Raw genomic sequence first — 26,744 nt, 5'->3', positions numbered from 1 at the left:
CCATGGAAACCAAACATTAACTCCTGAAAATCAAAGAGCATCTCTCGAGAAAATCTCAAGAAGAGCCATTGAAAAAATATATTTTGCGCCCTGGAGTAGGATCTTTCAGACACTGAATTGTAGATTTTACACCAAAGATTGATTTAGAATTGAAGCAAAAGTTCATAAATTTATTCAAAACAGGTTTCTGCTGAGAGGTCTTGAATTAAGAAGAAAGATCACAGATGGTGCTTTTAAAAATAGACACTGTCGCCCCCACAATAAATGCCATTTTCAGCAGATTAAATTCCAGCAGTTTTGGGGTTAACATCAGCAGAAAATATTGTCAGACTGTCAATACTAAACAACAGCAGAATCCAACCCCTGCTGTCATTTATGAACTTGCTGATGTCTCTGGAGGCATCGTGACTGAGTGAATCCCTTCCCCCACACAGCGGTTGAATTGTCTCTTAGTGTGAGTGCGTTGGTGTGTCAGCAAGTTGAAAGACTTTGCGAATCCCTTCCCACACACTGAGCAGGTAAACGGTTTCTCCCCAGTGTGAGTGCGCTGGTGAGCAGTGAGGTTGGACGACCGATTGAATCCCTTCCCACACACACAGCATGTGAATGGTCTCTCCGCAGTGTGAGTGTGTTGGTGAGCAGTGAGGTTGGATGATTGCCTGAAACTCTTTCCACAGGAGGTGCAGCCGAATGGTTTCTCTTCAGTGTGAATTCGCTGGTGTCTCAGAAGGGTGGGTAAAACTGTGAATCCCTTCCCACACACAAAGCAAGTAAACGGTCTTTCCCCAGTATGGAGCCGCTGGTGTACAATGAGGGAGGATGCCTGTCTGAAACTCTTTCCACAGGAAGTACAGCTGAATGGTTTCTCCTTAATGTGAACTCGCTGGTGTGACAGCAAGTGGGATGATCCGGTGAATCCCTTCCCACACACAGAGCAGGTGAATGGCCGCTCACCTCTATGAACACGCTGGTGTGACAGCAGGTGGAATGACTGAGTGAATCCCTTCCCACAGTCGGAGCAGGCGAACGGCCTCTCCCCAGTGTGAGTGCGTTGATGTACAGTGAGTGCTGAAGAATGCCTGAACCTCTTTCCACAGGAGGTGCAGATGAATAGCTTTTCCTCAGTGTGAATCCGCTGGTGAGACCAAAGGCCAGATGACTGAATGAATCCCTCCCCACACACAGAGCAGGTGAATGGCCTCTCCCCAGTGTGACTGCGCCGATGGTTTTCCAGCAGGGAAGGGTAACTGAATCCCTTCCCACAGTCCTCACATTTCCATGGTTTCTCCATGGTGCCAGTGTCCTTGTGTCTCTCCAAGGTGGATGATTGGTTGAAGTCTTGTCTACACACAGAACATGTGCACTGTCTCTCCTCACTGTGAAGGTCGTGATGTTTCTTCAGGCTGTGTAACTGGTTAGAGCTTTCCTCGGTCAGTTCACTGGAACACTCTCACTCGGGTGTGTTTGTCTTGATATCTTTCCAGTCACACTGATGTTTAAAATTGTTTCTCACAGACAGAAGAGACAAAAGTTTCTCCTTCAACATTCAAAGTCTGAGGATTTTCAGGTCCTGATGAATTGAGTGACTGTCAGATGATGTTTGGTTTCTGTCTCACATCTGTAAATCCTCCTTTCCAATATCCTGTAAAAGGAATTTACAAACGTCATCACTGTCAGTGGAGCATATAAATTCTGAACAGACAATTCTAGTTCAATATACCATTATTTCCTCTCTCGTTCTCCCAAAGCTGTAAATCCCCGTCCCACACACTCTCCCTCCTCCCCGGGCTGAAATCCAAACCCATCTCACCATCTGCACCATTTCTTTCCTCCACTCCCAGTTTTCTCCCTCCCTCTCCTCTGCCTGGGTTCAGTTCTCCAGCTCCTGTCTGCAGACTGACAATAAAACCAATTATTTTCTTTGTCAATTATTCTTTTTGTCTACTGTGTATGTTCCTTGGCCACAGAAAAAATACTTTTCACTGTATTTCGGTACATGTGACAATCAATCAATCAGCCGTGTGCACCATCTACAAGATGCACTGCAGTAACTCACCAAGGTTCCTGAGACAGCACCTTCCAAACCCACAACCACTACCATCTAGAAGGACATGAGCAACAGACACCGGGAACCCCATCACCTGGAGGTTCACCAAGTCATTCAGCACCCTGACATTGAAATATATCATCGCTCCTTCACTGTCGCTGGGGCAACATCCTGGAACTACGTCCCTGACAGCACAGTGGGTGTACCTACACCTCAAGGACAGCAGCGGTTCAAGAAGGCAACTCACCATCACCTTCTGATGGGAAACTAGGAATGGGTAATAAAAGCTGGCCGAGCCAGCGACGCCCACATCCCGTAAAAATTTGAATAAAGAAATATATATCTACTGCTCCTGTCCTAGATGGTAGTGGCTGCATGCCTGAGTGTGTGTGTCTGTTTGTGTGGGTGTGTCAGTCAGTGTGTACGGGGAGTGTCTGGTGTGTTCTTGATGTAAGGGTACCTGCTGATTATGTCCTTCTATATGGGAGTGGTTGTTGGTTTGGAAGGTGCTGCCCAAGGAGCCTTGGTGATTTCCCGCAGTGCATCTTGTAGATGGTACACCCACTGCTACTACCGTGAGTCAGTGGTGGAGGGAGTGAATGTTTGTGGACGGCGTGCCAATCAAGTGTGCTGCCTTATCCTGGATGGTGTTGAGCTTCTTGAGTGTTGTTGGAGCTGCACTCATCCAGGTAAGTGGTGAGCATTCCATCACACTCCTGACTTGTACCTTGTAGATGGTGGACAGGCTTTTGGGGAGTCAGGAGGTGAGTTACTCGCCACAGAATTCCTATCTTCTTTTTTTTTTCTAATTTAGAGTACCCAATTATTTTTTCCAATTAAGGGGCTATTTAGCGTGGCCAATTCACCTACCCTGCACATTTTTGGGTTGTGGGGACGAAACCCACGCAGACACGGGGACAATGTGCAAACTCCACATGGACAGTGACCCAGAGCCGGGATCGAACCTGGGACCTCAGTGCCGTGAGGCAGCTGTGTTAACCACAAGGCCACCGTGCTGCCCGAATTCCTATCTTCTGACCTGCTCTTGTAGCCACAGTATTTATATGGCTAGTCCAGTTCAGTTTCAGGTCAATGGTAACCCACCCCCCGTGGGGGATTCAGTGATGGTAATGCCATTGCATGTCAAGGGGTGATGGTTAGTATGTCTCTTATTGGAGATGGCACTTGTGTGGCACACATGTTACTTGGCACTAGTTAGCCCAAGCCTGGGTATTTTGTCTGACATCCCAAAACATTTCATGGGAGAGGCTATCAATCATCATTTAACACCGGAAGGATTTTATCGAGCAGATGTGACCAAAACAACTGGTCAAAGAAGTAGGAATTAAGGAGTATCCAAAGGAGGAAAATGAGGTGGAGATATTTAGGGAAGGAATTCCAGAGTTTACTGACTCTCCTAACAGTGGAAACGTTTTCTTCCGATCTACCTGCAGAAACCTCTCATCATTTTGATCACCAGCAATAAATTTCCCTCGAACCTTCTCTGTGTAAGGGAGGAAATCCCAACTTCTCCAATCTGTCCATAAAACTGAAATCCCTCAACCTTGATACCGTTCTGGTAAATCTCCCCTGCTCCCTGTCTGAGACATTGGCCTCCTTTCTAAATTGTGCTGCCCACAACTGGTCACGAGAACTGTCAACTTAAGAAAACTGTCATTATTCTGAACGTTGCTTTATTAATTTAAAGAAATTAACATATCTTGTTAGCTGTGTTTCCTTTAACAGAATCGACAAATTCATCGACAGAAAATCAAGATACAGCACAAGATTGGTTCAGTTATATATTTAATAAGTTATTGTATTTGATATTTTAAAATAAATGTTTAAAATTAGCCTGGAAATTAAAACTTCAAACAATGTGGAAGCTGGTTTTAAAAAAAAAAAAAACAATCTTTGATTAAAAGCCAAAAGAACATATCGTTCAAAGAAATTTGATAACGGGAATTTGGCAGCAATCCAACTTTTACTCCCAGTCCATTTGAGTGACAAAAAAAAAAGTTTAAAGATGCGAATGGCATCATTCCAAGCTATACGCCTCTTTTTGTCTCTGTAAGAAAATTAACCCTTTCAACAAGCTTTTGTGCATAATCCAGAGGATGTCCATTTTGATAATCATTTTACCATTTATTACTAGATCATATGTTCAACTTTTATTGTATAATAATTTTACATGAAGTTATTATTAATTATCAATGTGATCAAATTTGATTAACTTATTAATTATAATAATTATTTTGAAATGCCTGTTGCAATGTTAATTCCATTTTATTGTTTAAAACTGCAATGATTCTTTGCGCTTTTACCTATCCTATCGCATTAATGATGTATTTTAATCTTTTCTGATATATCTCAATTTTTCGATTTATCAAAGGGCCGACTGTAGAAGCCAGGTATTTCAAATACAACTAGTATAGGTAAAAGATAGCTGTTTAAGCATAAATGTTGAGCCCCAGTTTTAAATACCCATTTATACAGCATAATTCACTTTTACTGAATTCCGTTGTTCTGGCAAATGCATATTTTCAAAGACAGTGTGACATTAAAACAGCACAGTTGCAAGATAATTTGACACTGCTTGTGCTAATTGTCAAGGCCAAGGGATTGAATACACAGCAACACGAAGGCAGCATTGTTCACAATGCAGATAACAGCTAGGTCAGAAAAGCTGATGTTGCACATTGAAGATGGACGGCTTGCCATCAAATCAAATGTGTTTGAGTCTAACCCAAACCAATTAGGATTATATTGGGGTGTAATTAGACGACTTAAGACAGATATGAAAGTGTATAACTGAAAAGTTTCTCCCCGCCATTTTAGGTTTTGTTTTAGTGTTTAGTTTTTAGGTAATTGTCTTTGGGGGTTCTGTCAGTCTACCAGTCTGTGTCAGTGATGTTAGTCCACTTTTGACTTTGAGTTTAGCTGAAGATTAGCTTTCTCTCTCTCTTTATGTTTCATTGCCAGACTTTGACCTTTTAGAAGTTACTTTCGAGCTGTCTGCCTAAGCAAAGAAAGATAATGTCTGTAATTCTCTGAAAGCTTCGAAATGTCTACGAATTGCCTTTTAAATGACTTTCAAATTGTAATCAAGCGACTACAAATAAAACAATTCTTTTTGGCACCTGAGGAGTTTATACTGCAAATTTCTGCTGAGTTCCAGTATTCGCAAAGTGCTACTGATAACCGAATAGCAGAGATGATATAAATTCCTTCAACTATACACAGTCGAATAATACAAGGAATCAAACAACTGAACACAGTCTACAAATAGTACAAATCTTACAACTTGTCGTATTGCGCCAGGACTTGATTCATCAACTAAGCTTCCCCCAAACTTGGCGTAGTTCGACAGGTTAAGATCCCTATAAATTAAAGATTCCTTCAGTGTGAAAGGTTCTACATCAGCACAACAGAATCTCAGACTGTTACAGCGCAGGAGGCCATTCGGCCCCTTGTGTCTGCACTGTCTCTCTGAATGAGCCTTTCACCCAGTGCCGTTCTCCTGCTTTCTCCCTGTAACACTGCACATTGTTTAAAAAGGTATAGATTTTGAACCAAATATTAAATTGGGATTGATATTCAAAGTTAAAATTTTTACTGCAGAAACAGCTTCAGCTGGGAGTCTGAATGAAGAGGAAAGATCCCAGGCAGCGGTTCTTCAAGGTTCACTGCAGGCCCAGCCGTTCAGGAACCTTGCATCATATTCAGTCGGGGCAGGGGGGGCTCAATTGGGATTGGCGGCGCGGGGGGGGGGGGGGGGGGGGGGTGCGGTCCAGGATGCGCGAGCGCCCAAAGGGGATACTACTTTTGCGGTCCGGGTCCGCGGACGTAGTCTGCCATGAAGCACGGTGAGGCCGCTGCTGGCCTCACCCTGCGCATGCGCGGCCACGGACCCAGCAATGCTCCGTGACATATCAGAAGCTGGAGATGAGAGCTATATGCTGCCTTCCTGCTAGCCCCCGCATCCGCCTCCCCCGGAGCAGGGAATCGGTGGCTGTTTTGTGCCAGTTTTCGTGGGGTAAAACACCCCCGTTTTCACGCCTGAGTGGGGGTCCAGCCCAATACTTTTCATTGTACATCAATGAAAATTAATTTGTACTCCCCTTTGTTCTGGTTTATAATTGAGGGCCTGCTCACTTGCATTTATATATAATTTTTATCCTACCCACCCAATCTTCACAACATAGCAAACAAAAATCACTATTCACAAATTGGGATGATCAATGGCGTGTTCATTACCCGGCATTCTCCGCGGTGGTGAATGTCCCCTCTCGACACTGCAGGACAGCAGTGCGCAGGTGCATTGCCTGGGAGTAGTTGGAGCATGCGTGGTGTGTGATGGCGCCTGTGAAAGAGACGCTTCTTTGTCTCAAGGGCAGCGGGTAAGGATGGGGAATCCGGAGCAAGCGATAGAGCCGGCTCTGGAGGGATAAAATGCTTAAACACCGTGTGAAGACCCTAAACCAGGAATACGTACCTGTAAGTCCTGCGCTTGCAGCTTCGGATCTTTTTCCCCATAACAGGCCCAGTTTAACGGCCGCCATCTTGATTCAAATGGAGCGGTGCGCATGCGCGTGTGTACGGTGACGTCAACTGGGCAGGGCTTCATAGTCTGTTCCAGGCCAAGTCCTAGTGCCCGAAAAAACGTTCTTCACGGGCTGCAGTCTCTCTGAGCTTGATTAATTTGTCAAGTGAAAAGGATTGTCTGATTCCTAATGTTCTCAATTAAAGGGCTGGTTTCCCCAGGAGATGGCTGACATTTCAGGGTCAGTAAATTAATATTGGGCAGTGATATCTAATGCAGCGGCACGGTCGCACAGTGGTTAGCACTGTTGCTTCACATCGCCAGGGACCTGGGTTCGATTCCCACTTGGGTCACTGTCTGAGCGAAGTCTGCACGTTCTCCCTGTGTCTGCATGGTTTCCTCCGGGTGCTCCGGTTTCCTCCCACAAGTCCCGAAGGACTTGCTGTTAGGTAATCTGGAGATTCAGAATTCTCCGTGTTCCCGAACAAGCGCCGGAATGTGGCAACTAGGGGCTTTTCACAGTAACTTCATTGCAGTGTTAATGTCAGCCTACTTGTGACAATAATAAAGAATATGATGTTCTGACGGTTAGTCTTTGGATTTCTCTACCACAGGGAGCAGCAAAGTCTGGGGGGGTCATTGAATATGTTCAAACATGGTATCGACAGATATTTGATGGACAATGGAGTTAAGGGTTATGGGGTTCAGGCAGGAAAATAGAGAGAAATCTGAAGCTGAGGAGGGATTTTTTCACTCGAGGATGTGGTGAAGCTTTGGAATTCTCTACCCCAGAGGAGTGTGGAGCCTCAGTCATTAAGTATGTTCAAGACAAATATTGACAGGTTTCTAGATATTGAAGATATCGAGGGATATGGGGACCGTGTGGGGAAAATGGTGCTGAGGTCGATCGGCCAAGGATCTCATTGAATGGTTGAGCATACTCGGTGGGCCGAATGGCCAACTCTTACTCCTATTATAATCTCTGTGTCCTGGTCAGGAAGCAGTGAGCTGAGCTTGGATCTATCAATCAACATGAATCCGCACCTTCAGGAGAATTGGGAGGGTAAATATAAGATACAGCAGAGTGAGAATGGAGGGAGATTGTGTGGGATGGAGATTTACAGATTTTGGAGAACGAGAGAGGAAATAAGATTCCAAAGGAACTAGAATTGTCTGTTCTGAATTGCTATCCTGTACTAACAATGATGACTTTTGTTAATTGTTTTTAAAGAATATTGGAAGAGGAGGAATTATAGACCGAAATCTCAAACATCACGTCTCGATGTGACAAACTCACTCCATTCCTTCTGATCTGAATATCATCGGGCTCTGGATATCATCGGCGAGAAGGAGAAATGTTTGTCCGATCTGTCAGCTTCAAAAGATTTTAAACGTGAGTGTGACTGGAAAAACACCAAGACCCACAAAATACACACCCGAGTGAGAGAGTTCCAGTGAACTGTGAAACGAGCTTCAACCAGATATACAGCCTGAAAAAACATCACACCATTCAGAGTGAGGAGAGACAGTGCACATGTTCTGTGTGTAGACAAGGCTTCCACTGATTGTCCAATCTGGAGAGACACGAGGAGACCCAAAACATGGAGAAACCGTGGAAATGTGGGGACTGTGGGAAGGGATTCAGAGTCCCATCTAAGCTGGAGATTCATCAACGCATTCACACTGGGGAGAGACCGTTCCCCTGCTCTAAGTGTGGGAAAGGATTCACTCAGTTATCTAACCTTCAGGCACACCAGCGAGTTCACACTGGGGAGAGGCCATTCACCTGCTCTCAGTGTGGGAAGGGATTCACACAGTTATCAAGTCTGCAGTCACACCAGCGAGTTCACACTGGGGAGAGGCCATTCACCTGCTCTCAGTGTGGGAAGGGATTCACACAATTATTCAATCTGCAGACACACCAGCGAACTCACACTGGGGAGAAGCCATTCACCTGCTCTCAGTGTGGGAAGGGATTCATTGATTCATCCAACCTGCGGACACACCAGCGGGTTCACACTGGGGAGAGGCCATTCACCTGCTCTCAGTGTGGGAAGGGATTCAGTGATTTATCCAGTCTGCGGAGACATCAGCAAGTTCACACTGGGGAGAGGCCATTCACCTGCTCTCAGTGTGGGAAGGGATTCAGTGATTTATCCAATCTGCTGAGACACCAGCGAGTTCACACTGGGGAGAGGCCATTCATCTGCTCTCAGTGTGGGCAGGGATTCACTTGGTTATCCAGTCTGCAGACACACCAGCGAGGTCACAGTGGGGAGAGGCCATTCACGTGCTCTCAGTGTGGGAAGGGACTCAGTGATTTATCCAGTCTGCGGAGACATCAGCGAGTTCACACTGGGGAGAGGCCGTTCATCTGCTTTCAGTGTGGGAAGGGATTCACACAGTTATTCAATCTGCAGACACACCAGCGAGTTCACCTGCTCTAAGTGTGGGAAACGATTTATTGATTCATCCCCCCTGCTGAAACATCAGCGAGTTCACACTGGGGAGAGGCTGTCCACCTGCTCTCAAGTGTGGGAATGGATTCACTCAGTTATCTCACCTGCAGACACACCAGCAAGTTCACACTGGGGAGAGGCCATTCACCTGCTTTCAGTGTGGGAAGGGATTCCGTGCTTTATCCAGTCTGCAGAAACATCAGCGAGTTCACACTGGGGAGAGACCATTACCTGCTCCCTCTGTGGGAAGGGATCACATAGAAACATAGAAAATAGGAGCAGGATGAGACCATTTGGCACTTTGTGCCTGCTCTGCCATTCATTATGATCATGGCTTATCATCCAACTCCATAGCTTAATCCCGCTTTCCCCTCCATATCCTTTGATCCCGGTCGCCCGAAGTGCTATTTCTAACTGCTTCTTGAAAACATATTGGCCTCAACTATTTCCTGGTGATAAGAATTTCCACAGACTAACTACTCTCTGGTTGACGAAATGTCTCCTCATCACTGTCTAAGTGGTCTACTCCGTATCCTCAGATTGCGACCTCTGGTTCCCACCATCAGGAAAATCTTTCCTGCATCTACCCTGTCAAGTCCTGTTAGAATATTATAGGTTTCTATGTGATCCCCCATTCTTCTGAACTCCAGCGAATACAATTCTAACTGATTCAATCTCTCATACGTCAGTCCCATCATCCCAGGAATCAGTCTGGTAAACCTTCGCTGCACTCCCTCAAAAGCAAGAACGTCCTTCCTCAGATAAGGAGTCCAAAACTGCACACACTATTCCAGGTATGGCCTCAACAAGGCCCTGTAAATTGAAGCAAGATATTCCTGCTCCTGGACTCGAATTCGCTCGTAATGAAGGCTAGCATACCATTTGCCATCTTTATCGCCTGCTGTAGCTGCACGTTTACCTTCAGTGACTGGTACTTTACATTTTTTTAAAAATCATTAGTATATCTTGTGAATATCTGGGGTCCTAGCACCGATCTCTGCGGTACCCCACTAGTCACTGCCTGCCAATTTGAAAAAGACCCATTAATTCCTACTCTTTGTTTCCTGTCTGCCAACCAGCATTTTATCCATCTCAATACACTACCCCTAATCCCATGTGCTTTAATTTTACACGCTAATATCTTATGCGAGACTTTGGTCAAAAGCCATCTGAAAGTCCAAATATACCACATCCACTGGCTCTCCCTCGTCAACTCTACCAGTTATACCCTCGAAGAATTCCAGTAAATTTGTCAAGCATGATTTCCCCTTCATAAATCCATGCTTTGACTCTGTCCGATCCTGCCACTGGTTTCTAAGTTTTCTTGGGCTGCACGGTAGCACAGTGGTTAACACTGTTGCTTCACAGTGCCAGGGTCCCAGGTTTGGTTCCCAGCTTGGGTCACTGTCTGTGCGTAGTCTGCTTGCTCTCCCCGTGTCTGTGCGGGTTTCCTCTGGGCGTTCCGGTTTCCTCCCACAAGTCCCAAAAGATGTGCTGTTAGTTGAATTGGACATTCTGAATTCTCCCTCTATTTACCCGAACAGGCGCCGGAATGTGGAGACTCGGGGCTTTTCACAGTAACTTTATTGCAGTGTTACAAAGAACAAAGAAATGTACAGCACAGGAACAGGCCCTTCGGCCCTCCAAGCCCGTGCCGACCATGCTGCCCGACTAAACTACAATCTTCTACACTTCCTGGGTTCGTATCCTTCTATTCCCATCCTATTCATGTATTTGTCAAGATGCCCCTTAAATGTCCCTATCGTCCCTGCTTCCACCACCTCCTCCGGTAGCGAGTTCCAGGCACCCACTACCTTCTGCGTAAAAAAACTTGCCTCGTACATCTACTCTAAACCTTGCCCCTCTCACCTTAAACCTATGCCCCCTAGTAATTGACCCCTCTACCCCGGGGAAAAGCCTCTGACTATCCACTCTGTCTATGCCCCTCATAATTTTGTATACCTCTATCAGGTCTCCCCTCAACCTCCTTCGTTCCAGTGAGAACAAACCGAGTTTATTCAACCGCTCCTCATAGCTAATGCCCTCCATACCAGGCAACATTCTGGTAAATCTCTTCTGCACCCTCTCTAAAGCCTCCACATCCTTCTGGTAGTGTGGCGACCAGAATTGAACACTATACTCCAAGTGTGGCCTAACTAAGGTTCTATACAATGTAAGCCGACTTGTGGCAGTAAAGATTATTATTATAAGGGCTTTGCAATACAATCTTTGATAATGGATTCTAGAATTTTCCCCACGGCCTATAATTCCCTGTTTTGTCTCGAGCTCCCTTTTTAAATAGTGGAGTTACAGAAGCCACCCTCCAATCTGCAGTGTTCCAGAGTCTAGAGAATCCTGGAAATTGACCACCAATGCATCCACTATTTCTAGAGCCACTTCTTTAAGTATTTTGGGTTGCACATTATCAGGCCTTGGAGATTTGTCAGCCTTCAATCCCATCAATTTCCCCAACATCATTTCTCTCCTAATATTGATCTCCTTCAGTTCCTCCCTCTCACTAAATCCTGCATTCCCCAACATTTCTGGTATTTGATTTGTGTCCTCATTTGTGAAGACAGAACCAAAGTATGTATTTATTTGCCCAGCCATTTCTTTGTCTCCTGTTATACATTCCCCTGTTTCTGACTAAGGAACCTACATTTGTGTTCACCAATCTTTTTCTCTTCACATTCCTATAGAAACTTTTTCAATCAGCCTAATTTCCTGTTTTATGCCATTCCCAACATCACCACTGCAGTTTGAATGAAATGAAAATCGCTTATTGTCACAAGTAGACTTCAAATGAAGTTACTGTGAAAAGCCCCTAGTCACCACATTCCGGCACCTGTTCGGGGAGGCTGGTATGGGAATTGAACCCGCCCTGCCTTGGTCTGCTTTAAAAGCCAGCTATTTAGCCCTGCGCTAAACCAGCCCCAATTTGGGAGTCTATATATGATGCCACTAACTATTTTACCCCTTGGGTGTTTCTGAGCTCTACCCCTACAGATTCCACATTGTTGGGGCTAATATCCTTCCTCACTATTGCAGTAATTTCCTCTTTAACCAGCACTACACTTCCTGGGTCCGTATCTCCTATTCTTTCTCCCTCATGTATGTATCTAGCTTTACGTTCAATGTATTCATGATGTTCACCTCAACCACTCGCTGTGGTAGTGAGTTCCACATTCTCACCACTCGCTGGGTAAAGAGGTTTCTACTGAAATTCCTATTGGATTATTGAATCCCTTCATAATCTTAAAGATTTCCATCAGGCCACCCATCAGTCCTCTCTTTTCCAGAAAAAAGCAGCCTGAGCCTTTCCTGGGTGTTAAATGCTCTCAGTTCTGTATATTATGGATCTTTGTTACACCTTATCCCATGCCTCTATTTCCTTGTTGAAAATGTAGATCACCATTGATTTTTTTTCTTTGAAAAAAAAAAAATTTTTTTTAGAGTACCCAATAAATTTTTTCCAATTAAGGGGAAATTTAGCGTGGCCAATCCACCTAACCAGCACATCTTTGGGTTGTGGGGGCGAAACCCACGCAAACATGGGGGGAATGTGCAAATTCCACACGGACAGTAACCCAGAGCTGGGATTGAACCTGGGACCTCAGCGCCGTGAGGCTGCAGGACTAACCCACTGCGCCACCGTGCTGCCCTAAGATCACCAATGTTGTCAGTGCTCCCAGTGTAATCTAACCATCGTTCTAAACAAGTTGGACATTTCCTCCGTGCTTTTCAATTCTATCCCTCTAGAATGGAACCCTAGACATGGGCCCCACACTATAAGAAAGCTGCAAAGTTCTTCGAGAGGCTGGACAGGACATTTACAATAATAATCTTTATTAGTGTCACAAGTAGGCTTCCATTAACACTGCAATGAAGTTACTGTGAAAACCCCCTCGTCGCCACACTCTGGCACCTTTTCGGGTACACGGAGGGAGAATTCAGAATGTCCAATTCACCTAACCTGCACATCATTCGGGACTTTTGGGAGGAAAGCCACGCAGACACGGGGAGAACGTGCAGACTCCCAAAACAGGAATTGAGCCTGGGCCCCTGCTGCTGTGAAGCAACAGTGCTAACCATTGTGTCAGAATGGCACCAGGGATTAGGGACTCCTGTTAGTTGGAGTGACTGGAGCAGCTGAATTTTTCTCCTGAGATCACAGCACCTGGAGGGTGGGGAATGAGGTCATCCATGTTGGATCTCTGTGGAGCAAACCAGTCTGTCCATTGCCCCGTTTTATCCCCGAATCCCTGTTGGTTTCTTTCTCTCAGCACCTGTCCAATTTCCTATTGAAATCTTCCATCATCTCTGAATCTCCTACCCTCAGGCAGTAGGTTCCAGGTCGTTTTCACTTGCTTTACAGGTACACAATGCTCCTGGAGCACAGTGGAGTCTATTTGGCCCATTTTTCCCGTGTCAGCTCTTTGGACAGCGACCCATTTAATCCCATAGTTCGACAATTTTGTTTTCTTTTTCAAAATGTATCAAATTCTCTTTTGGAAGTTACAGTCCAACATATCCACATAAGGGTCGTTCCAAGAGAGTCTAATGTAACTCTGTGATAACATGGTCTGTATAGCATTCTGATCATTACCGTACCACGTGTACATTAATAAATCATCATTCTGGCTAAGTCACCAGCAGATCTGTAGAAGCATTGCAAGAATAGATCACAGAACACAACACTAAACATCATATTCTGTCAAGAATATGTGGGTTAGGCATTGGTGTAATTGCATTGTTACTGGGCGAGTAATCCAGAGATCCAGGTTAATGCTCTACTGATCTGGGATCGAATCTGCCTATGACAGATGGTGAAATTGAAATTGAAATGAGGCTCGAGCACCATTTGTAGACCGTGTATTCCAAATCTTAACAACTCGTTTTGTGTTTTGCAACAAATAATTGTGCATATGGTGTGTCTGGGGTTTCACAGAGTGTCAAAATGATGTCAACGATGTGCTAGTTACACAAAATTAAGAGTCCATTTTTATCAATGATTCTGTTGAGGACACCAAGTGTAATATATCCTAGTTTGCGGACAAATGTCCATTTCTATAAAACCTCTCACTACCACTGTACCTCCAAAAGTGTTTTACAGCCAATGGAGTACTTTTGAAACATATTCATTGTTGTAATGTAGGAAACTGTAAGGACAGATGTGTGATCACATTTAGTTTTAAAGTTGTTATTTTCATAGTGTATTCCCGGTCATTAGTAACAAGGTCAAGGAAGCCCTTTTACATCTCAAACATGTGGCTTCCAGCAGCCAGATCACCTTCTGTACCTTTTTTATATTAACTATGTATTGATTTCACAGCAAAAAACAATAATTAAATACATGATTATTCAGTAGTGAACATTGATTATCATTAATGAATTGGTGTATTGGGTAATTATATTGCAAAGACTAGATCTATATTTTAAAAAATAACACGATCAACCAAAATGTTTCCAGAAACTGCAGAGCTATCAGAATTTGTTTGAAAAAATAAATTACTCAATAATTTTGAGATGCTACGAGATGTGGTGATAAGCATGTATATAATATTACATGTGCTCAGCAGTGTGACCTCCCACCAGCAGGTGGCGTCAGGCATCAGTCAGGTGACAGCAGAAGGTTGTAAAGCATACACGAGGTCAGTCGCACATAAGGATCGTTCCAAGAGAGTCTAATGTAACTCTGATAACTTGGTCTGTATTGCATTCTGATCATTACCTTACCATGTGTACATTAATAAATCATCGTTCTGGCTAAATCACCGGCAGATCTGTAGAATCATTTCAAGAATAGAATCATAGAATTTCCAGTGCAGATGGAGGCCATTTGGCCCATCGAGTCTGCACCGGCTCTTGGAAAGAGCACCCTACCCAGCCCGCACCCTACCCAGCATCACACCCCCACCCTATCCCCATAACCCAGTAACCCTACCCAACACTAAGGGACATTTTGGACACTAAGGGCAATTTAGCATGGCCAATCCACCTAACCTGCACATCTTTGGACTGTGGGAGGAAATCGGAGCACCCGGAGGAAACCCACGCACACACGGGGAGAACGTGCAGACTCCGCACAGATAGTGACCCAAGCCCGGAATCGAACCTGGGACCCTGGAGCTGTGAAGCAATTGTGCTAACCACTATGCTACCATGCTGCCCTTAAATAGATCACAGAACACAACATTAGACATCATATTCTGTCAAGAATATGTGGGATAGGCATTGGAGAATTGGTATTGTTACTGGGTGAGTAATCCAGAGACCCAGGTTAATGCTCTGGGGATCTGGAATTGAATCTGCCTATGACAGATGGTGAAATTGAAATTGAATAAAATTCTCGAATTAAAAGTTTAATGATAACACTGTTGATTGTTGTAAAACCCCGTCTGGTTCACTAATGTCCTTCAGGAAATCTGCCCCCCTTACGTGGTCTGGCCCAGACGTGACACCAGATCCACAGCAATGTTGTGGTTGATTTGTAAGTGCCCTCTGAAATAGCCTCACAAGACACGCAGTTCAAGGGCAATTGGAATGAGCAGTAAATGCTGGCCCAACCAGTGATGCCCACCTCCCATGAATGAATAATTTTTAAGAAGACTGTTCAATTTGAAGATGAGTAAGAAACTGTCTCTTGGTTTGGATTTGACTTATTATCGAGGTACAGTGAAAAGTATTGTTCTGCGTACAGTCCAGATCGTTCCATACATGAAAAAACAAAGTGCGGATCTTGGCAGTTTGCTCAGTTCGCAAAAGAATTTAATGGCTTTGTAGAAGCAGATAAATATTTTAATCACCATTCAGAACACATTTAATGGTAATGTGTGCTCATGTAGACAGACACAAACAATTTTGTAACTGAATTAGAGGAAATGAAAGAGATTTCACTGAACCACATTTTTGAAAAATTCGGCCTTCCTGATGGAGAAACAGGAAAAGCCACTCAGGGAGATGAGGAAATCCAGGCTCAGTGTGGATTTGCTGTCACCCCTGAACGGGATTTAGGCTGCGGAATGTTTCATACCCAGAACAAAGAGGGTCAAATATAATACTTATCATTCTTTAATCTCCTACCTGTGAAGATATTTGATTGTGTTTAAAAACTGACATGGCCAATCTCAAATGAACTCAACAGAACTTGTATTACCCAATGATTCGATTTATTTTCTTTGTCAGTCATGTTTGCAATTCAATGTTGTATATTTCAGAGAGTCTCAATTTCAGATGAGGACATAAATATCAAATAATATCAAGTTTTGAGTAATGCAATAAATACTGAGTAAAATTGTTTGATGTTTTTCGAAGGAAAGTAAGAATGATGTTATTACTGAATGAGAGGAAATATTTGCTGGACGGACATTTCTACATTTCATAATTCATTTGAAATCTAATAAAGTAAACTACTTCAACAAAGTGGTCGCCAGAGGGCTTTGTTAAGCTTTACTAATAGACAGACTCTGTAAACAGAATGTAGATCAAATGTAATTAGATTCTGTTATCAACTCAGAAATAATGACAAGATGCTTCAGCAAAAAAATACACTTTTGTAAATTCAATATGAAACCAATTGCATGATTACATAATGTTTATATCGTAAACTACACCATCTTCGTGTCCAAATCTTCTGGTCATTGGAGCAGGGGAACGTTCTCATTAAATCAAACTGAGCAAGAATTCTGCAGAAACTCCTTTTTCAAAAGCAAATTGGAAGAATAATCGGAATAGAGAAACTTCAAGATCACAGAGAGAAGGACATTGAGACTAATTGATTTGCTCTTTTTCAATCTATATTTTTATTCGACTTTTATCATTTTTACAGATAACACAACATATTTTCCAAACTCCAGTCCAATGGGCTCATTGCCAATCAGCTGTTTTTTCAGTGTACTGGTTATCACGTTCCCCTCACACACCAAATGTCCCATATTATTATTATTCAAAACATTACTGATGTTACTCATCTAAATTTGCAGATAAGTTGTATCATTGTTATTTATTGTTCAATAGTTAAGCGATTGCATTATCTTACACCCGCAAAGTTCCAAATGATACCCTGCAAAATACTGTGATGGAGACTGGCAGGAATCGCAGTCAGAGTTCACACATGTTAGTTGTGAATGGTTTTCTAATGTGCTGTGCCATTTTATGATTCTAATTTCTCCGCCAAGTGCCTAATTTTCAGTCAAATTGTACTCCCACAATAGAAGGTTCTTCAGTGCAATAAGGATGCACTGTTTACTATTCTCGGTCAGTGCACTAAGCGCTGTTCCCTGTTTCTGTGGTGTAGTGATTATCATGTTTGCTTAAAGGCCCTCGGTTTAAAACCGCACAGAAACATTATCAAACCCCATTCATTTCCGTGTGTGGAAAAGTTACATGATTGACATTTTCATTATTCATTTACACCCATCCTGAATTGCCCTTGAATTGAGTTGCTGAGTTGATCTGCCGTGTGGAACCCCGTTCCCCAGAGCTTCAGCCTGGTTCTCTGCTTCACTAGTCTAGATGTGGAGATGCCGGCATTGGACTGGGGTGGGCACAGTAAGAAGTCTTGCAACACCAGGTTAAAGTCCAACAGGTTTGTGTCGAATCACTAGCTTTCGGAGCGCTGCTCCTTCCTCAGGTGAATAAGGAGGTGGGTTCCACAACCACATCTCTTGACAAAGTCACTGATGCAAGATGGTACTTTGAATGCGAGTCTTTGCAGGTAATTGAATCTTTACAGGTCCAGACTGTGTCACTGGAGAGAGGGATAATCACAGGTTAAAGAGATGTTAATTGTCTCAAGCCAGCACAGTTGGTAGGATTTTGCAAGCCCAGGCCAGATGGTGGGGGGTGAATGTAATGCAACATGTATCCAAGGTCTCGGTTGAGGCCGTGCCCGTACGTGCCGAACTTGGCCAATCCACCTAACCTGCACATCTTTGGACTCATGTCTGTGCTATCATTAAGACTGCCTGTTTCCACCTACGTTACATTATCCGGCCTCTATCCTGTGTCTGCGCGCCTGGGGCTGAAACCTCGGTCATGCCTTTGTCACCTCCCGATTCGACAATTCCATTACACACCTGGCTGCTCTCCCACATTCTACCTCTGTAAACCTAAAGCCATCCAAAAGTCTGCTACCCATGTCTTAATACACAGCAAGTTCCTTTCCCCTATGATCCCTGTGCTCCGAGATTTGCATTCGCTCCCAGTCAATTCTCAGCCTGTTTTCAAATCCCTCCATGGCCTCATCTCTCCCTATCTCTGCAATCTCCTCCAGTCCCACAACCCCCTGAGATATCTGCACAGCTCTGATCCTGGACTCTTGTACACTCCCAACTCTAATTACTCCACCATGGTTTTAAGTTCCCTCGGCCCCAAGCACTGAATTCCCTCCCTAAAGCTCCCTGTCTCCACCTCACTTACCTCCTTTCAGACTCTTTAAAACTCACCTCTTTGACCAAGTTTTTGGTCACCTGCCCTAATATCTCCTTTTGTGTCTGGGTGTCTCACTTTGTTTTATAATGTTCCTGTGAAGTTGACTGGGATGATTTATGATGTTAAAGGTGTTATATAAATAGAAGTTGTTGTTGACTGTAACCCTGACCTCCTGTTTTACAATATCCCATTGGTTTCACAACAAACTCTATCTCTGATGTTTTGCCCCCTGCGGGTTTGCAGCCTCTGTAAAGACGGCGGCCGTTAACTCAGGCCTGTCACCGGGAGCAGGCCGCAGCTGTCCCGCCGCTCGATGCAAACCCGGACCCGGAAACTTCTTATTGGGGTTTGGAGCCTCCACCGGGTTTCAGTGAAACCTCCCGGCCGCGTCCAGCATCGGCACTGCGCATGCTCCGGATCACAATGCCCAGTGGATGATTGACGGCAGCTCTGGACCAATAGGACGAGAGGGGCAGGTCTGGAGGACCGAGCGGAGCAGCTGGTCCTCCAAGCAATCGGAGCGCATGAGGGGCGGGGCTCAACCACGGTCTCCCACGTGAGTTGGAGCATGCGCAGTGCCGATGACAACTCGGGTTTCCGGCGGTCCGGTGGAAATGCTCAGTCGGTCATATCCCGCGCGGTGAGGCATGAGGGAGGGATGGAGCCGGCGGATGGGTCGGGAGGCTTCATAAACACCCTGCGCAGGCCCCAAGCCCCGAATGCGAAACTTGGATACAGCAGTTGAACCGGCGAAAGCTGCTCGGCTTTTCCCGCAGACAGGCCCGGGTGGACGAAGTATGCGACCGTGCGCATGCGTAGTGAGCGAGAACCCGGCTTTGCTCCACCTCCCATTCACTCTGATTGGTTGGAGGACAAGCCGCTCTCGATTGGTCCTCCAGCTCTTCCCATTGGTCCGAACCTGCCGTCAATCTGTCCCCGGGCATTGGGAGCTGGAGCAAACCCTTCACAATCATTGCAAGAAATCTTACACCAGGTTAAAGTCCAACGGGTTTGTTTCAAATCACTAGCTTTCGAAGCACTGCTCCTTCCTCAGGTGAATGACACCTGGTTATTCACCTGAGGAAGGAGCAGTGCTCTGAAAACTAGTGATTTGAAACAAACCCGTTGGACTTTAACCTGGTGTTGTGAGACCTTTTACTGTACTCACCCCAGTCCAACGCCGGCATCTCCACATCATGGCTTCACAATCATTGTCAGCTCCCTGGTTTGCAGCTGCGGGGCTTCTCCCTCCCTCCCGAGAACAGGCCCAGGTTAACGGGAACCATCCTGTTTCAGCCACTGGAGGATGGTTCACATCAGAGGAGGGGGACAAGAAATAAGAGCTTCCACTTTGCACTCAAATCAATGAGAACTCTGATCTCTGGCAAGGAAGGAAGCCCTGGCAGGTGGGCGGGGAGGATTCACAAACACCCGCTGGAGGCCCCAAACGTCCAATACAACACATTGATTTTATTGTCAGTCTGCAGACAGGAGCTGGCGAACTGAACCCAGGCAGAGGAGAGGAAGGGAGAAAATGGAGTGGAGAAAATAAATGCCCAGGGAGGAGGGAGAGTGTGTGGGACGGGGATTTACAGTTTTGGGGGAACAGGAGAGGGAAAAATATGCCAGAGAAACTAGAATTATCTCTTTCAGAATTTCTATCCTGGACTGACTGATGGTTTTTGTAAACTCCTTTTACAGGGGGTTAGAAGTGGAGCATTTACACAGAACAAACTCAATCCAACAGAAAGGTTTGTCTCTTTGCGGTTTCTATCCTGCATTGACAGTGATGAATTTTGAAACATGATATTACAGCTCTCAGGAAAGATTAAATGGAGTGGGGCCTTTTTTCTATCGAAAATAAGGAATTCAGCAGTGACCTAATAGAAATATTTAACATTATCAGTAGTTTGGAGAAGGGCGATGTGAGAGAGTCCAAACCCAGGGACCATCAACAAACAACGAGTCATGAATACAAGATAGTTACGAATAAATCCAATGAGGCAATACAAAATAATTTATTCACTCACTTGTTTAGAATGTGCAACTCATTACCATGGAAAGGAGTTGAGGAAAGTGCTGAGATGTTTTCAAAAGGAAACTGGACAAGCACATGAGAGAAAATGGAACCGAAAATCAGCTGAAAGGCTGAGATTTGACAGGTGTGACAGTCGGAGATGTGTGCCGGGTATGGACAGCAGCAGAATCTGTGACAGAATGGCCTGTTTGTGTCTTATATATTCACAGTAATTCAACATAATCTCCTTTTACAGAATATTTGCAGATGCAAACATCATGTCAAGATCTGACACAGTCACTTGATTCATCAGGACCGGCCTTTCAACGTGGAAGGAGAAATGTTTGTCTGTTTTGTCTTTGTGGAAAATATTCAAAAATCACTGTGATTGGAAAAGCACCGAGACACAGACATCTGAGTAATTCTCCACAGTTAGCTGGAACTGAGGTTTAACCAATCATACAGCATGAAATTAAATTGCAGCATTTACATCAGGGAGACACCGTACTCAGGCTTCAACTGATGATCCAAGTTGGAGAGACAAGGACATTCGCACCAAAGGAGTCAAGAAGCAGCAATGGGACATTCAGCCCCATGAGCCTGTTCCACCATTTAATAACATCACGGCTGATCTGACAGTGACCTCAAATCTGCATCCCACCTACACCTGATAACCTGTCAATAACCATGGAGAAACCGTGGAAATGTGGGGACTGTGGGATGGGATGCTATTCCCCGTCTGAATTGGAAACTCATCGACGTATTCACACTGGGGAAAGGCCATTCACCTGCTCCGTGTGTGGGAAGGAATTCACTAAATTATCTAACCTCGACACACACCGGCATGTTCATACTGACCAGAGACCGTTTAAATGTGCTGACTGTGAGAAGAGCTTTAAAAGAAGAAATGGTTTACTGACACACCAACGCACTCACACTGGGGACAGGCCATTCATCTGCTCCATGTGTGGGAAGGGATTCACTCAGTCACCCAATCTCCTGAAACACCAACTTGTTCATACTGATCAGAGACCTTTTAAATGTGCTGACTGTGAGAAGAGCTTTAAAAGCAGAAAGGATTTACTGACACATCAACGCACTCACACTGGGGAGAGGCCATTCACCTGCTCCGTGTGTGGGAAAGGATTTAATTCTTTATCAAATCTTCGGACTTACCATCAGGTTCACTCTGACCAGAGACCGTTTAAATGTGCTGACTGTGAGAAGAGCTTTAAAAGCAGAAAGGATTTACTGATACATCAACGCACTCACACTGGGGAGAGGCCGTTCACCTGCTCCGTGTGTGGGAAGGGATTCACTTGTTCTTTCCAGCTTCTACAACACCAGCGAGCTCACACTGGGCAGAGACCGTACACTTGCCCCGTGTGTGACAAGAAGTTCACTCTGTCATCCCACCTGACTTCACACCAACTTGTTCACACTGATCAGAAACCTTTTAAATGTTCTGACTGTGAAAAGAGATTTAAAAGTAAACCAAATCTGCTGAAACACCAGCGAGTTCACACTGAAACAGAATCATAGAATTTACAGTGCAGGAGGGCATTTGGCCCATCGAGTGCACCGGCCCTTGCAAAGAGTACCTTACTTAAACCCATACCTCCAACCTAACCCATAACCCCATCTAACCTCTTTGGACACTTACGGGCAATTTAGCATGGCCAATCCACCTAATCTACACATTTTTGGACTGTGGAAACCGGAGCACCCGGAGGAAACCCCACACAGACACTGGGACAATGTGCAGACTCCGTACAGACAGTGACCTAAGCCGGGAATCCAACCTGGGACCCTGGAGCCTTGAAGCAACAGTGCTAACCACTGTGTTACCGTGTGGCCCACACGTGGGAGCGGTACTGGGGAGAGGCTGTGTAACTGCTCCCTGCGTGAGAGGAGATTCACTCAGTCAAACAACCTGCACAGACATCAGCAAGTTCACAGGCAACAGCAGGGTTTGGATTCAGCTGTTGTTGCTGCTGTTAGTTACATCCAAGACTGAATGATGCCTGGACGTCTGTTTCCAGTGGGGCTCCACAGTTTTCCGGTATATATCAATGATTTAGACTGAAATGTATGCACCAGGATTATACAAAAGTTGCTCATGTGTTTTAGACAATGAGGGAGAAAGCCATGGACTGGGTTAGATGGACAGAAAAGTGGTAAATGGAAATTTAGATAATGAGGGGTTAGGAACACACTTCAGTTAACTCCCAATAAAAATAAGGTCACTTCAGGATAATGGAAAAAACTGATTGGTGAGTATCTGATGTATCTTTATTTGTTTTATTCTTTTTTTATATAAATTTAGAGTACCCAATTCATTTTTTTCCAATTCAGGGACAATTTAGTGTGGCCAATACACCTAGACTGTGCATCTTTGGGTTGTGGGGGCGAAACCCACGCAAACACGGGGAGAATGTGCAAACTCCACACGGAGAGTGACCCAGAGCCGGGATCGAACCTGGGACTTCAACTCCGTGAGGCTGCAGTGCTGATCATTGTGCCACCGTATGCAAAGGGGAATGGTCCAGTGGTATTTTTGTGACTGGAAGACTGTTTCCAGCGGAGTTCTGGATTGTTCAGGACAAGATTCTATGCTTTGTGTGTTATATATGAATGATTTAGACTTTAAGAAAGGGACATGGTTAAGATATTTGCAGTCTCGTGGTTGACAGTGAGGAATAACGTTGTAGACTACAGGAAGATATCGGTAGACTGATCAGCTGGGCAGCAAAGAAGCAAATGGAGATCAATCTGGAGAAGTGTGAGGTAATAAATACACTTGTGGTTCGTGTACAAGGACACACAGATTCTTCTCTACTGTGGTATTCTGCAATCTCTATTTAAATTATTATTCTTCCCAACACAGGGGACAACTTCACTTTTTTTCAAAAATTATACTTTATCTGCCAAATATTTCCCACTGACTTACCCTATGTGTGATCTTTCTGCCGGCTGTGTAACTGGGTGAAGCTCTTTTCACAGTCAGTTCACTGGAACACTCTCACTTGGGTGTGTGTATCGGCACGTTTCCAGTCACAATAATATTTGAAATCTTTTCCCATGGGCAGAATAGACTTAACATTGCTCCTTCCACATTCAGAGGCCAATGTTTTTCCAGTCCTAATGAATCGAATAACTGTTACCCCTCAATGTGATGTTTGGTTTGAGTTTGTCATCTGCAAATTTTCCTCTTGAATACCTTGTACAAAATTCGGGTCAGTCAATTCCACTTTCAATGTTTTCTTCCAATTACCCAAAGCTGTAAATTCTCATCTCACACACTCTCCTTTCTTTCTGTGATGAGAACCAAACCCATCTCACCAACTGCACCATTTCTTTCCTCCACTCCCAGTTTTCTCCCTCCCTCTCCTCTGCCTGGGTTCAGTTCTCCAGCCCCCATCTGCAGACTGCCAATAAAATCAATGGGTCTTATTGAGGGTTTGGGGCCTCTAGCGGATATTTGTGAATCCTCCCCGCCCACCTCCCAGGGTTTCCTTTCTTTCCAGAGATCAGAGTCCTCATTGATTTGAGTGCAAAGTGTCAGCTCTTATTTATTATCCCCCCTCCCCATCCTCTGATGTGAACCATCCTCCAGTGTCTGAAGCAGGATGGTGCCCGTTAACCTGGGCCTGTTCCCGGGAGGGAGGGAGAAGCCCCACAGCTGCAAACCAGGGAGCTGACAATGATTGTGAAGGGTTTGCTCCGGCTCAAAATGCCTGGGGACTGATTGACGGCAGGTATGGACCAATAGGAAGAGTTGCGGGCTGGAGGACCAAACGGGAATGGCTGGTCCTCCAACCAATCCGTATGAATGAGAGGCGGGGCTGAGCCCAGATGTCCCTCATTGGCTGAAAGTTTGAATCATTTTGAAAGCTGATTTTTTGAATGTTTATTGTCACAAGTAGGCTGACATTAACACTACGACAAAGTTACTGTGAAAAGCCGCTAGTCTCCACATTCCGGCACCTCTTCAGGTTCACAGAGGGAGAATTCAGCATGTCCAATTCACCTCATGAGCATGTCTTTCAGGACTTGTGGGAGAGAACCGGAGCGCCTGGAGGAAACCCACGCAGACACAGGGAGAACGTGCAGACTCCGCACAGACAGTGACCTAATCTCGACCCTGGTGCTGTGAAGTAACAGTGCTAACCACTGTGCTACCGCGCCGCCTTTTGTCTCAAATCACTGTGCTACCCTGATTTGTCTCAAACCCCAGGAGGAAACGGGACCTTTCTGTGGCTTTAGACAGGTGAAACCCTGTGGGTGTGGAGCAAACATTTCAACATTTGTTGCTGAAATGTGGCAACAAGATGGTTCAATCTACAAACATTCAAAGACTGACTTCAAGGGCTGGTTTAGCTCAGTGGGCTAGACAGCTGGTTTGTCATGCAGAATAAGGCCAGCAGTGTGTGTTCAATTTCCGTACCAGCTTACCCGAACAGGCGCCTGAATGTGTCGACTTGGAGCTTTTCGCAGTAACTTCATACTTCTGACAATAGATTATTATTATCAAGGAATAACTGGCAGACAGGAAATGGCACCATTAAAACAAGTATTGTTCCCCATTACAATAACGAGGACAGGACAGGGAGGAGGTTAATACTGTTACCATTCAAAGGTAGCACGGTGGTGCAGTGGTTAGCACTGCTGCCCCACGGCGTCGAGGTCCTAGGTTTGATCCAACTGCAATTATGTAGTTTGCAGGTTTCCCATCACACTTATACACACAAGCACCCACACACAGAAGCACCCACACACTCACAGACACACAGAAGCACCCACACACTCGCAGACACTTCCAGTCCAATCAGATGGAAATTTTTCCTCACACTAACCAACTTGACTATTACTGTGGTTAGGTCCACAGTTTTGCCGAAATTCAAGTAAACCTATCCCTGCGGGACTGTGAGCAGTTTTAACCATCCAGTGTTTTAACCGTCCAGTGATCAGCGTGAGATTGTTTGCAATACAGGGAACCAGCCTTGAATAATTACAACCTGCTATTACAGATGATGCTAATTCCCCTGAGCTTGATGGGGAGATGAAGAGGAATCTAAGACAGGTTACAAGGAGAAAAATGCAATGGGAATGTTTGCACTGAGCAAGAGAAAAGCTTTGAAAAAGCAAAAGGATTGAATCTCTTGTGCCCCGAGGTGGTGTGTGGGTGGGGGCGCAAATCACGTTCATATGTTTTGGTCCTGTCCAAAGCTGCAGGATTATTGGAAGGAGGTTTTTAGGGTAATCTCTAAAGTGGTGCATGTGAAACTGGAGGTGGGCCCTCGGGAGGCCATATTCGGGGTGTTGGACCAGCCGGGGTTGGAAACAGGTGCGCAGGCAGCTGTTGTAGCCTTCGTCTCGCTGATCGCCCAAAGGCAGATCACCTCTCCACCCTGTGCCCTGGCGTGGTGGGGGGAACCTGTTGGAATTCTTGACTCTTGAGAAGGTTAAGTTTGAACTGAGGGGAAGGATGGAGGGGTTCAACAATTCATGGGCGTTATTCATTATGCACTTTCAAGAATTGGATAACATCGAACATTGATAGAGGGCTACAAAATTATGAGGGGCATAGACAGAGTGGATAGTCAGAGACTTTTTCCCAGGGTAGAGGGGTCAATTACGAGGGGACATAGGTTTAAGGTGCGAGGGGCAAGGTTTAGAGGAGACATACAGGCAAGTTCTTTACACAGAGGGAAGTGGGTGCCTGGAACTCGCTGCCAGAGGAGGTGGTGGAAGCAGGGGCGATAGTGACGTTAAAGGGGCATCTTGACAAATACATGAATAGGATGGGAATAGAGGGATACGGACCCCGGAAGTGTAGAAGATTTTAGTTTAGACGGGCAGCATAGTCAGCACGGGCTTGGAGGGCCGAAGGGTCTGTTCCTGTGCTGTACTTTTCTTTGTTCTATATTGGGGGGGGGGGGGGGGAACGGTATGTGGGTTGGTGGGAGGATGGGATTGTTGTTGTTGATTTGGGGATCAACATTATCTTCGTTACTGCTTATTGTTTATTGTTGGTGGGTGCAAATTTGGGAGAAAATGAAAAAGGAGAATAAAAAATATTTTTTGAAAAACCTAAGGATCTGCAATAGACGTTTGTCCTAGTAAGTCATATTTCGGGCAAGATTATAAACACAGGGCATTCATTTAAAGTGATTATAAAAAGAAGCAATGCTGATGAGAAGAAAAACATTCTGTGCTGCATGTGGGATCATGAATGCACTGCTC

At 45.0% G+C, this 26,744-nt stretch overlaps 2 protein-coding genes and 2 long non-coding RNA genes across 6 annotated transcripts; 2 read left to right on the top strand and 2 right to left on the bottom strand.

Annotated features, from left to right (window-relative positions):
* Window positions 1-149: 149 nt before the first annotated feature.
* LOC140421598 (uncharacterized) lies at window positions 150-6,640 on the bottom strand. Of its 2 annotated transcripts, none has more exons than XM_072506389.1 (2): window positions 6,543-6,640; window positions 150-1,642 (listed from the first exon to the last, which is right to left on the bottom strand). In XM_072506389.1, exon 2 carries the CDS (start codon window positions 1,289-1,291, stop codon window positions 374-376), a length of 918 nt encoding a protein of 305 aa, XP_072362490.1. In that variant the 5' UTR covers window positions 1,292-1,642; window positions 6,543-6,640; the 3' UTR covers window positions 150-373. The 2 variants fall into 2 exon arrangements, with proteins under 2 accessions (XP_072362490.1, XP_072362491.1); XM_072506390.1 differs by lacking the exon at window positions 6,543-6,640 and adding an exon at window positions 5,349-5,424.
* LOC140421600 (uncharacterized) lies at window positions 6,375-14,820 on the top strand. Of its 2 annotated transcripts, none has more exons than XM_072506393.1 (2): window positions 6,375-6,447; window positions 7,822-14,820. In XM_072506393.1, the coding sequence occupies exon 2, from the start codon at window positions 8,192-8,194 to the stop codon at window positions 9,035-9,037; it is 846 nt and encodes a 281-aa protein (XP_072362494.1). In that variant the 5' UTR covers window positions 6,375-6,447; window positions 7,822-8,191; the 3' UTR covers window positions 9,038-14,820. The 2 variants fall into 2 exon arrangements, with proteins under 2 accessions (XP_072362494.1, XP_072362493.1); XM_072506392.1 differs by having other exon boundaries at window positions 6,388-6,544.
* A 2,003-nt stretch (window positions 14,821-16,823) lies between these two features.
* Window positions 16,824-18,642, bottom strand: LOC140421610 (uncharacterized). The gene is made up of 2 exons (XR_011946936.1): window positions 18,496-18,642; window positions 16,824-17,798 (listed from the first exon to the last, which is right to left on the bottom strand). It is a non-coding gene; the product is annotated as an uncharacterized lncRNA (long non-coding RNA).
* A 421-nt stretch (window positions 18,643-19,063) lies between these two features.
* On the top strand, window positions 19,064-22,768 carry LOC140421612 (uncharacterized). The gene is made up of 2 exons (XR_011946938.1): window positions 19,064-19,121; window positions 20,755-22,768. It is a non-coding gene; the product is annotated as an uncharacterized lncRNA (long non-coding RNA).
* Window positions 22,769-26,744: the final 3,976 nt, after the last annotated feature.

The sequence above is a fragment of the Scyliorhinus torazame genome, chromosome 5, assembly GCF_047496885.1.
Source record: "Scyliorhinus torazame isolate Kashiwa2021f chromosome 5, sScyTor2.1, whole genome shotgun sequence".
Taxonomy (NCBI): domain Eukaryota; kingdom Metazoa; phylum Chordata; class Chondrichthyes; order Carcharhiniformes; family Scyliorhinidae; genus Scyliorhinus; species Scyliorhinus torazame.
This window is presented reverse-complemented; position numbering and strand designations above follow the sequence as displayed.

Coding starts and splice junctions, on each gene's coding strand:
- LOC140421598 (XM_072506389.1), bottom strand. CDS start 1,291: ATGGAGAAACCATGGAAATGTGAGGACTGTGGGAAGGGATTCAGTTAC.
- LOC140421600 (XM_072506393.1), top strand. CDS start 8,192: ATGGAGAAACCGTGGAAATGTGGGGACTGTGGGAAGGGATTCAGAGTC.